The sequence below is a fragment of the Condylura cristata genome, unplaced genomic scaffold (assembly GCF_000260355.1).
Source record: "Condylura cristata isolate star-nosed mole 26May11 unplaced genomic scaffold, ConCri1.0 scaffold00032, whole genome shotgun sequence".
NCBI classification, from domain to species: Eukaryota; Metazoa; Chordata; class Mammalia; order Eulipotyphla; family Talpidae; genus Condylura; species Condylura cristata.
Window position 1 is genome coordinate 406,264 of NW_004567133.1, and position 10,824 is coordinate 417,087.

At 54.1% G+C, this 10,824-nt stretch overlaps 1 protein-coding gene across 1 annotated transcript; it reads right to left on the reverse strand.

The window, feature by feature from the left end:
- Window positions 1-3,859: 3,859 nt before the first annotated feature.
- Window positions 3,860-5,394, reverse strand: PVRIG (poliovirus receptor related immunoglobulin domain containing). Its single transcript, XM_012731627.1, has 5 exons — window positions 5,334-5,394; window positions 4,895-5,245; window positions 4,689-4,812; window positions 4,545-4,602; window positions 3,860-4,441 (listed from the first exon to the last, which is right to left on the reverse strand). Exons 1-5 carry the CDS (start codon window positions 5,392-5,394, stop codon window positions 4,106-4,108), a joined length of 930 nt encoding a protein of 309 aa, XP_012587081.1. The 3' UTR covers window positions 3,860-4,105.
- Window positions 5,395-10,824: the final 5,430 nt, after the last annotated feature.

Below are 10,824 nucleotides of genomic sequence, written 5' to 3' on the forward strand. Positions count from 1 at the left end.
GGGGGAGAGGAGGAGGGCTCAAAACGGGGTGGGGGGGAAGAGTGCAAGAGACTATGGTGATGGCTCACGGGTGACTTGGTGGTGGAATTTTATGGGGGTTACACCTGAGAGAAATTAAACAGTGTACACAAATGAACAAGGACGCAGCACACACATCTTTATTTTGTAATTAAAAAACTCTGACGTTACACCCTGTGTGTGTGGGGGGGTCTAGTTCCAGACTCTGTCCCACTGATCTAGGCCTGTTCCCACCCCTCCCTGCCTTTTTTTTTTCTTTAACTTTATATGTCTTATAAAGTCTTATGAGTTCTCCAAATTTGTTCTATTTCCAGATTGGTTTGGCTTTTCTGAGTAATTGTTTTTGTTTGTCTTTGTTTTTCCATTTAACTTCTAAAACCAGTTGGTTAGTCTACAAGGAAGCTTGCTTCCGGTGAGAATGCTTTGGGTCCTTAGATCCACTTGGGGAGAACTGACCGCTGACCAGCAGCCTTACATCTATAAAGACGCGTTTTCTCCATTTATTTGATTTCCCTCTTCACCGTTTCGCATAGCGGTCTGCCCCCACCCCCACCCCACCCCCGCGTCCGGCCCGAGCCGCGCCACGTCTGTCTCCAGCATCTCCGTGGATGGCACTGGCCCTCCCCAGTTGCTCTGGCTGGGAAGTCAGGTGTCACCCCGCGACCATCCTGACCCTCGCCGGCAACCAGCACCAACTGTGTCACCAAGCACATTAGGGTCCCCGCGCTCCTTTCGGTGCACGCTCCGCCGTCCCAGACCCGGGAGCCGCACCCCACCAGGGTCTTTGCAGCAGCTTCCCGGTTGTCTTCCCACCCAGCGTGCCTGCTGCCCTCACAATAAAGCCCAAGTCCCTTCCGTGGACTCCGCCACTGCGCTCCCTCTCCGTCTCCCTCGCCGCGACTCGCGCGCGCTCCGCGACCCGTCCCGCGCCCCTGCAGGCCAAGCCCTGCTAGCCTCGGGCCTCAGCGCTCCCGCGGGCCCCGACTCTCCCTTGTGTCTTCAGCCCCCCTGGAAGCGTCTTCTACTCCCGGGCGCGGCTGCTCCTGGGCGGGGCCTGCGGGAAGAAGGGCGGCTGCGGCCGCGGCCGGCGCCCCGCGTGGGGTGGCTGCTGAGGGGCAAGGATGGGGGCCGCTGAGGGGAGCGGGGGCTCATGGGCAGCCGGGGGGCTCCGGCGGGCCGGGTCGTACGGGAGGCTTCCGAGAGCCCGGTCAGGGGCCAACGCGAAGATGGGCGGGGTGGGACTGCTCCCAGGGAGCGGCGGGCCGGCGATCGGGGCAGACGGGTTCTCGGGGATCCGCTGCCTGACCGCAGTGGGACGGAGTTGTGGGGGCAAAAGGAGCAGGCTGACCAGGCGGGGACCAGGGGGCGGCTAGGAAAGGGTCCAACTGGGTCCCGGCTCCGGAGCGAGCTGCTGGGTCGGCTGCAGTGGGCGAGGCGGGGCCGCGGACCCCGGTACCGAGTCGCAGACGCGGGCTGACCACAGCGCTGACCACCACCGCGACCACCCAGAGCACCACCCAGACAGAGGACGCGCTTCTCGGCCGAGATCGCAGCGCAGTCCGGCCCCTCAGCAGCGGGTATCAGCGCCGCCGCCAGGGGGCGCTCGAGTTCCTTGCGCGCGGCGTGGAGAAGCGCCACCCAGTGGTCACCGCCCGCTTGCCCTTCCCGCCCGGGGCCGGCTCCAGCGGGTCCTCATCAGTACCTCTGCGCCCCCAGCCTCCCATGCCCGGCTCTCCTGTTACTGCCCCAGCCGGCGGGCCGCTCCCGGACAGAATGTGCCCAGCCGGGGCTGGTGATTTAACCACCAGCGGCTCCGGTCCTCCCCATTGAGAGCACTTCTGCCTTCCCACTTCCACCCCGGCAGGTTATGGCAGGTCACGTAGCCTGATAAGGCTTTACATCTGCTGAATGGGCTTCCTGGAACTACAGACCGTTTGGGGTGGTTTTAAGTGACTCTGCAAAGGTCTTGGGTTACAGTCGTCACACTCCCCTTTGCTTATCACTCATTACTACCCAGTGAGCAAAGTGAGCCGCAGAGAAGTTACAAGTCCTTGAGGATCCCTCATCCAGATCAGTTCAAGGTCCAAATCTTCTGTGTGGCTGAGGGCTGGTCTGGATGCCCTGTGGAGGTGCTGGGGTCTGTCCCCTTGGGCAAGTTCTCTCCCACGGCACAGATCAGAGCCTGATCTCCAAGACTGGCTTTTGAGAAGTGACCAGGCACCTAATCTGGATTCTGTTGTAGTCACCCCCCAACCCCCACAGCACAGTCAGCTCTCTCAGCTGGCCTTCAGCTGCTGCTGGTTCTGGCAACCGGAACTGGGCAGCGGGGGGCAGGCTGGTAACCCAGGGCGTCCTGCTTCCCAAAGTTTTTGGTTTCATGTGCTACAGGGGCCTGGCTGGCTGTGACCTCCTGAGCTTGTGGAAGACAGGTTCAGGCCAGTGGGGCTCCCCCAACTCCATGACGGCAAGTGTCCTAGTTGGGAGCCAAGCTTGGACCATGAAGATTCCCTTCCTAGAGAAGTGAGGGCCCTGAGCCCCTCCAGGGCCTCCCCTGATATCCTGCAAGGCCCACTGCCCCCATACCCCTGTCCTGCTCTTGGCAGGGTTCCACAGTAATTGGGACCTCACTGACATCTCCCTGATCTTCCTTGGGGATCTCCATAGCACCCCTTTCTCTCTCCCTTGAGCCCCCTCCACACCTTCCCCTCACCCCTACCCCATGCTACATTAAGTTACCAGCTGGTTGCCCAGGAATCCTAGGAAGGTGATGCTGATGATCTTGCTGCAGCAGAGAAGCCCAAAGACCCCGTAACCAGCCCCTCACCCTGGCTGGTCTTCCCTCTCCCCAGCACTGTGTAGATCTGGTGTGGAGTCACGCCAGGTGGGACAGCCCCATCTGAGCATACCTGGAATAGTAAGTGGCAGCTTGCTGGAAGATTCTGGGGATGGCCACAGCCTCTGGGCTGGCCTTCCCTGCACAGGCAGAGACGGGGTATTTCCTGGCTTTGCAGGTGGCACTGCCTGGGATTTCCCATAGCCATGACCCAGGAGGGGCTGGGTGGCAGGTGCGCCCCTCACACTAATATCGCCTGGTGTGGGGCGCAGCTTTAGCTTGGCCCCAGGACCCTGCTGCTCCACTACCCAGAATATGCTGTGTTTCTGTGGGGCCTTGCTGCGCTCAGTGTTCTCACCACATTGTCCCCTTGACAGAGGCCCCATGAGACGCCAGAGGTCTGTTTACAGAAGGAGGGCTGTGTAGGTGGAGGACGAGGGAGGGTGAGCGCAGTTTCCGTGTGTCTCAGCAGGCCTCTCTGCCTTCCCTGAGTGGTTAGGGGAGCAGTTTGGTGCTCTTGTAGCAGGAGAGAGCTAGAGGAAGTCACTGTGGGAAGATTTGAGGTGGGTCCCCACCTCTGGATGTCATTCTGAGGAAGGAGGACATTGGGTCCTTACCTTGTGCCACTCAAGGAGCCCCTGGCAGAGATGCCAGGTCTGAACACAGGAGCTTTTCTTGGGTTGAAGCCCATACTAGGACATGGTGGAGTCTGGGAAGGACGCTCCTGCCTGGGGATCCACCAGAGCCCCAGTCCTGTCTCACCGCCTCCCCAACCCCCATGTTCCTCAACAAGGTCTGCACGGCCAGAATCCTGGCCTGACACTGCCACCAAAGACCCTGAATACCCCGCCTGGGCCAAGCCCTGTTCCCAGGCGGAGGCCGATCCCCTCTGGTGCTAACCTGGTCCCCACCTCCCACGGGTTGAAGCTGTTTCTAACATCGTAACTGTCCCCTCCCCAAGAAGAAAAAGCTCAGACGAGTTCCAATCAGAGAAACCATTTTGTTGACTTAGTTTTTGACATCGCTGCAGAGGGCTGGGACTTTAAAAGAGGACACAACCTGGTTTTGTCACCCCAAATACTCATGTGTACCCACATATATTCACATGCTGACTTCCATGGCAAGTAAGCCCTGGCCTAGCACGTGCGGACATTTGTTGGAGGCCTAAGACAGAAACGGGGTGTACAGACCCCAAGGAAGGGGTGCTATAGAGATCCCCAGACAGGGTCTGGGGGCCCAGGATGAGCAGAAGTCCTAGGGGACTTGGGTGTCTCTCATTGAACCTCTAACTGCCCCTCCCCTCAATGCTTCTGGGTCCCAGAGAGTTATGGAAAGAGATAAGGGTGGGTCTGCTGTAGAGAGGCCTTTCTTCAACCTGATCATAGAGTCCATTTTCCATGGAGATGAAACTGTGGTGAGCTGAGGATGGCCGGGCTGCCCTGGGGACAGGGGACTGGAGCTGGCGTGCCCTTGACCCCAGGACAGCAGTTGGGGCAGGGGGACTGTGTCCATAGTTGGTGGGTAAACGTAGTTGTTGCTGACAGTGGCGTAGGGGGTGTGAAGGGAAGCAAGGGAGGCTTGGCTGACCATCTGCAGGGGGGGTGGGGGAGAAGGCCCGAGTGAGCTCCACTTCACGGCAGCCCCAGCGGCAGCCCACTCCATTCCTGCTCCACCAAGATCCCCCAGTCCTCACCCTTGCTCTTGTCTGGGTCAGGGCGCTGCTGTGGGCTGGCTGAAGCTTCATGGCAGACCTGGGAGGGTTGGGAGGATCAGAGGCAAAGCAGGGGCCAGCCCAGTGGAGGGGTTTCAACTGGGCCTGGGAGGGGCGAGATCTCACCATTGCCGCTGCCGATGCAGGAGGTAGAGGAGATAGATGCAGCCCAAGAGGATGATGGCGGAGGCCCCGGCGATCCCAGCCAGGTCTGCCCGCAGCATGGACACGGCCTCAGGGGCCAGATTTCCTGTGTGCAGAGGTACAGAGGGTGGCCAGTGCCGCCGACTCCCTCCCAGCCCTTCTGGGTCCCCAGTCCTCAGCAGCCCCACCTTTGTCCTTGCTGAACGGGAGCGTTTCACAGGCCTTCTGGGAGCCTTCAGGGTAGGAAATAAACTTGCAGCAGAAGGTTGTATTGGGATAGAAGCTTCTCCCCTCAGGCTCTTCCAGGATGAGAAGGATGCTGGTTCTGGTTTCCCAGAGGGCTTTACGGGTAGGGGGATGCAGCTCGGTGCCCAGTTCTGGGTGCAACACAGCCAGCAGAGTCCCCTCAGCATCCTCAGGGTCCCCAGAGTTCACAGTTGCCAGGGAGATGGAGCCAGATCCCAGGAATCCACAGCGGATGGTGAAGGACAGGGAGTTGGTATCCTCCATCTGAACTTGCACCCACACCTCAGGGGCCCCTGAAGAAAACAGAGGTGGAAAGTGCCAGGCCCCAGCTGCCCCCTGCCCTCCTGCTGGGCTCCGTGCAGCCCTGGCCTCCCCACTCACCCGCAGTGATGCAGAGTGTCAACAGGGCCAAGAGCAGGACCGGGGCGGGGGCCCCGCACATGGCCACCCTGGGGCCCAGGCTCCGGGGGCTGTCGCAGTGGGAACAGTGCCTGTGCTTCTGCTCTCATTGCAGGAAGTTTTGTGTGAGCAGGCTGGGGAGCAGCCTCTCCGCCCCACTTCCTCCCTCAGTCTCTGTGCGGAGAAGGCAGGCACTTAATGCCAGTGACGAGGTTTTGCAGTTCCCAAGATGGTGCTTCATTGTCAGCAGGGCGGGCTCAGGTGCCTTCCTCCACCCTGTCGTGGGCACTAAGCTGGGCAGCCCAAGCCGGGGAAGGGAAGGAAGAGAGGCCCCAGAAAAATCTCCTACCCTCTGGAGGGGGCAGGGTTCTCCAGAAGAAAGTTCTGAGCCCAGCAAAGGGGCCACCTAAGAGCTAGCCCAGTTTTGTAATTTCCTGCTAAGGACCTGGGGTGGTCTGCCAGTTCCCCAAGTTTAGTCTCTGTGTAGCCATACACCTGTTGGTCTGTTGGGCAAGCTCTGCACCTCATCCTCCCTTGAGCCAGGTGAGTGGGCTCCAGGGCAATCAGTCCTGGCTCCCAGCCACTCAGCGTTCTCTCACCTGCAGGCCCGATGTACCAACCTTCAAGCCTGACTGACCAGCTCTCATCACCACTCCCTTGGGTCTCTCCACTGATCCCAACAGGACAGGTCATGCGGTGGCCAGAGTAGCCATGGCACCTGGGGCTGCTGGCCTGTCTCCCTAGCTTGGGAGACTCTTCACTCCCACCATTTGAGTGAAATGCTCCCCACTTTGCCATGCCTAGTTAAGGTCCCACCACACCAGGAACTGTCCCGACTACGGCTGCCCTGGGTGGTGGCTGCCGGCCAGCTGGTCCTGCAGGCTGATGCCGGGCCCTGTGGGGAGGGCTGTCTTTTTTTCACCCTACCAGGTGCATAGGGGAGTGCCACATACAGTGAGCCATGGGTTAATAGCTGTGGCACCAAGTGAAATCCTCACCAATATTTCCCATTTTTTTTTCTTCAAATTCGGGAGCCCTGCTGTATCCTGAGCAAATTCTCATTGCAAAGGAGTCAACAATGGAGACTAGAAAACATCCACATTTTCCTTTTGCAGCCTGCTCACTCCTCTCTCCCTCCCCTCCCCATTTTAATTTTCATGAGGTGAAAATTGTCAATCTCTTTCTGGGCTTCATATGTTGTTTAGGAAGATCAAGTTATAATAATGTTATATAGTTTGGCCAAGTGTCCCCAAATCATTTATTGACTAGTCTCTTCCTTACTGTTTTGAAATGGATCTTGATTATAGATTCTTACCAATAGATCTACTTCCAGATTCTAATTGATCCCCTGATTTGCTTATTCCTTTTCAATGTTGCATATTCGAATACTTTTGATGTTTGAGAGGGTCCTGGTCCTTTCTCAGAACTTTCGTGGCTCTTTCTAAACAGTTTCCTGAATTTTGAGCCCCAGATTCACAACAGGTTGTTAAGCTGAGCAAGATGAATCCTGCATCATCAGGCCCATACTGGTGGCCTCTTCCTTTTGACCTGGAGGTACAGGCTAGATGACACAGGTCTGGTAATGGCCATCTCCTGCTCTGACATGTCTTGATGAAATCCCTGGAGCCACACCAACTCCTCCTGCTATGAAAAATTCTAGTCAGTCTCTAAAATTAGGCCAATGTGGGTTTGAACCGGGGCCACAATCTCATCTCTCTGCTGACTCGAAGCTGCTGACCTCCCAAAGCAGCTCCATCATGGCCTGCTGCACTGCCGACAGATGAGGGAAAGTGGCGTGGGCATGGCCTCCCCCAGGCGTGACTCAGCCCCCTTGGATATTGATGACCATCCTTCTACAGAACAGTCCTCATCTGAATTTGTAGCGCGAGGCGTGTAACTACTGCTTATTTATGTGTATTTTAAATGCTGTGAAAAAAGCCACTTCTGTTCCTGTATTAAAGTAATATAACCAGTAAGAGGTAACTTCTGAGTGTAGGTCATGTGTGAAATTTGCTCTGAGTGACATGTGTATTTAGCTCCACACTTACAAATCTCCTTATGAGGGAAATCACTTCCCAGGGTCACAAGAATTTGAGATCCAACAGAACTTCAGCTCTAGAACCCACACTATTAACCACAGTGTTAAGCAGTCTCACCCACACAGAGAACAAATGTAAATTGAATTACAAGCATTTTGTACAAAACCAGCCATGCTCCTGCCCTCCCCAGAGAAGCTGCTCAGCTCCCAGCCCTAGCTGCTCGCCCTGCTACTCCCCTGCACAGCAGCGCAGCCTCACAGATGCTTTCACCTTCTACCTGCATCACCAAACCTTCCCTGGCTCCAATCTACTGAGTCAAATTGAATACACTTTCCTTGTGGTTTGCTGCTCCTCCACCCTGAGGTCTTCTCTAGGTTCCCAGAGAACTTTTTTTTTTTTAAAGATTTATTTGTGCATACAGAACTGGGGTACAGGCCAGAGGCTCAGGGGCGGTGAGAGGCTTCACCAGAGACAGAGTGGGGAGCAGAACAGCAGATCGACAAGTACACTGCTGAGGGGAGGAGTGGGCAGGTCAGGAGAGATCTGCTACAGCACGTGGTCACCTCCGGGGCAGGCGGGAATCGAACTCATGCAGAAGTGGCTTTAGCTTCTCAGTGCTGTGCTTTAACCTGCTGCGCCACCAAGGAGGGCCTCCCAGAGAACTTTTGTGAGGTTAAAATTGTCAGTCTCGGGGGCATCTCTGGTGGTACAAGGAATTACATCTCAGCACTATGAAGTTCTCTGCAGCCACCATAGCACGAGTTCCATCTCTCAATGCCCGGCCTGGGAGCTGACCCACGCAGCACAGCAGACCTCTCCTGTCTCATCCGCTGCTCCCCTCGACAGTGTACTTGTCTATCTGCCTGTTCTGCTCCCCACTCTGTCTCTGGTGAATCCACTCACCCACCCATCCCCGCACCTCTGGTCTGTAACCCGGTTCTTATATGTGTAAACAAATCTTTTAAAATAATTGTCAATCTCATCATTTTAGATGAAAAACAAGTGGTGATTTGCACTTTCCTATTTCTCTGCTCCTGTTGACCACACCTGATGCTTATTTCTCCAGCTACTGGACTCAACACAGAGTCAGGGTTTTCAGGGAAGCTGTGCACAACAGGGACCAGTTTTTGTGGATCCTTCTAGGATGGTGATGTTCTACTGATCCCTAAGGAAGTATGGGGATCAAGGAAGATTTGACATGTCTCTGTGTGAAAATAACCCTTCCCCTGATCTCACCACATCAACCTCTATCATCTAGCATCTTATAAGCCCCAGGTCACAGTTCAAAGGACAGCTGCAGTCTTTTCTCAGCAATCTGGACAAAGCCTCTTAACAATTTAGGGCCAAATACCAAACTTACCTTTCAGCAGAACTCATGATCATAACATGGGTTAAAAAAGAAAACATTTATTGAACATTATTTAAGATAATGTAAAAGCAATTATTCAGGAGTGAGCGAACAGGTTATGCACAGTCGTGCCGGCCCCTGGGAGGCAGGGTGTCAAGGGGCGAGGTTCTGCACCTGCAGAGGCTCCACCTCCTCTACCTGAGCTGACCTGGGCCTGGCCTGTGGGAGTTGCTGCTGACCAAGCCCACAGACCTCACTCTGCTTGCAAGGGCACAGAACCTTCCTGTCTGTGGATGTCAATGTGAGGCGTGTGAATCCTCTGTGGGACACGAAATAGCCACTGGGGTCAGCCAGGAAAGACAAGGAATATTACTAATTTTTTTAGATTAAAAAATAAAGAACCGGGCCCTCCCTGGTGGCGCAGCGGGTTAGAGCACTGCACCAAGAAGCTTAAGCCACTTCCACATGAGTTCGATCCCTGCCTGCCCAGGGGAGATCCACATGGCGCAGCAGACCTCTCCTGACCCGCCCGCTGCTCCCCTCAGGAGTGTACTTTGTCACTCTGCCTGTTCTGCTCCCCACTCTGTCCCTGGTGAATCCTCTCACCCTCCACATTTCTGGCCTGTACCCCAGTTCTGTATGAATAAATAAATCTTTAAAAAAATAAAGAACCATCACTAGGTGACATGGTAAATGTCATAGTTCACCTCTAGTATCCTTAAGATAACAAACCCATCACTGGTTATGACAGAATGCAATTTACATGCTACAGGATGTAGTGGTTTTGTGGTCTAAACTGCATATCCCCTCTAAAAATGCCGTTTATATGTGGGGATCTCTTTGACCTGTTTACATGACTTCCAAAATATGAATTTCAGTGGATTTTGAACTCAACTATTAAAAAGTGGTAAATGCAGCCAAAACATCTATTTCATTTGTGCTTACATGTTTGAGCATTACTTTGTTTTATGAAGGCCATTACGATTAACTATCAGGGGCCTCCCTGGGGGCCTAGGGTTAAGTCTCAGCACTATCAACACTAAGACCCAGCCAGGGAGTGACCCACACACAGCAGACTTCTCCTGTCTCACCCGCTGCTCCCCTCAGCAGTGTATTTCAGTACATCTGCCTGTTCTACTCCTCATTCTGTCTCTGGTGAATCTTCTCACCCCCCACACCTCCGGCCTGTACCCCAGTTCTTGTATGCATGAATAAATCTTTAAAAAACAATACATCTCTCAACAAAATATCTTTTAGAGAACAATGGTATTTTGTTCTGTAGCTAATAAAATATTTTAAAGCATTTATTTCATCATTAGTTTAACCATTATGTTTTTAATGTATGTTAATGTTTAGATAATAAATTTTTCAAGCTGATAATGATGTTTAAACTGTTAGGAGTCTTTTTCTTTAAGATTTATTTTATTTATTTATGCATAGCAGTCTGGCACGTAGGTGTGAGGGGTAGACTGAGAGGATTCACCAGAGACAGAGTGGGGAGCAGAACAGGTGGATCCACTGAAATATACCACTAAGTGTATGTAGCAGCAGGTGAGACATGTGAGTCAGCTCCCTGGCCGCATATCAAAGGTAGCTTGTGACCAGAGATAGTGACCACAATGGAGTGACCAGAAATAGCTTGACAGTAAGACTTTAACCTCTGCACCACGAGGGAGATTTTAAGGTTCCTTTTGTTACAAAGCAACCCAAACTTAACTGCTGCATCATATTATGGACTCTGGGTCAGGAACTGGAAAAGGACAGCACTGTTCCTTGACCCCTGGTGCCTCAGTTGGAAGACAGAAAGCTGGGTGCTAAGTCATCTGACTTGCCCCTGCAACATGGTGGTAGCTGATGCTGGAAGCAGGCTCAGAACACAGTTAGGGCTGCGGGGCAGATACCTACACTGAGCTTCCAAAGCAGCTGCTGGAGGCCTTCCCACAGCACGGTTAACTGTGGTCCAAGAGTAATACACACCCAAGAAACATGGAAACCGAGTTTCTAACATCCTGACTGGAAAACTGGCACACAGCATCACTCCCTCATTTTTTTATGACTCAAAGAATCCAACAGTCCATGGTCAAGG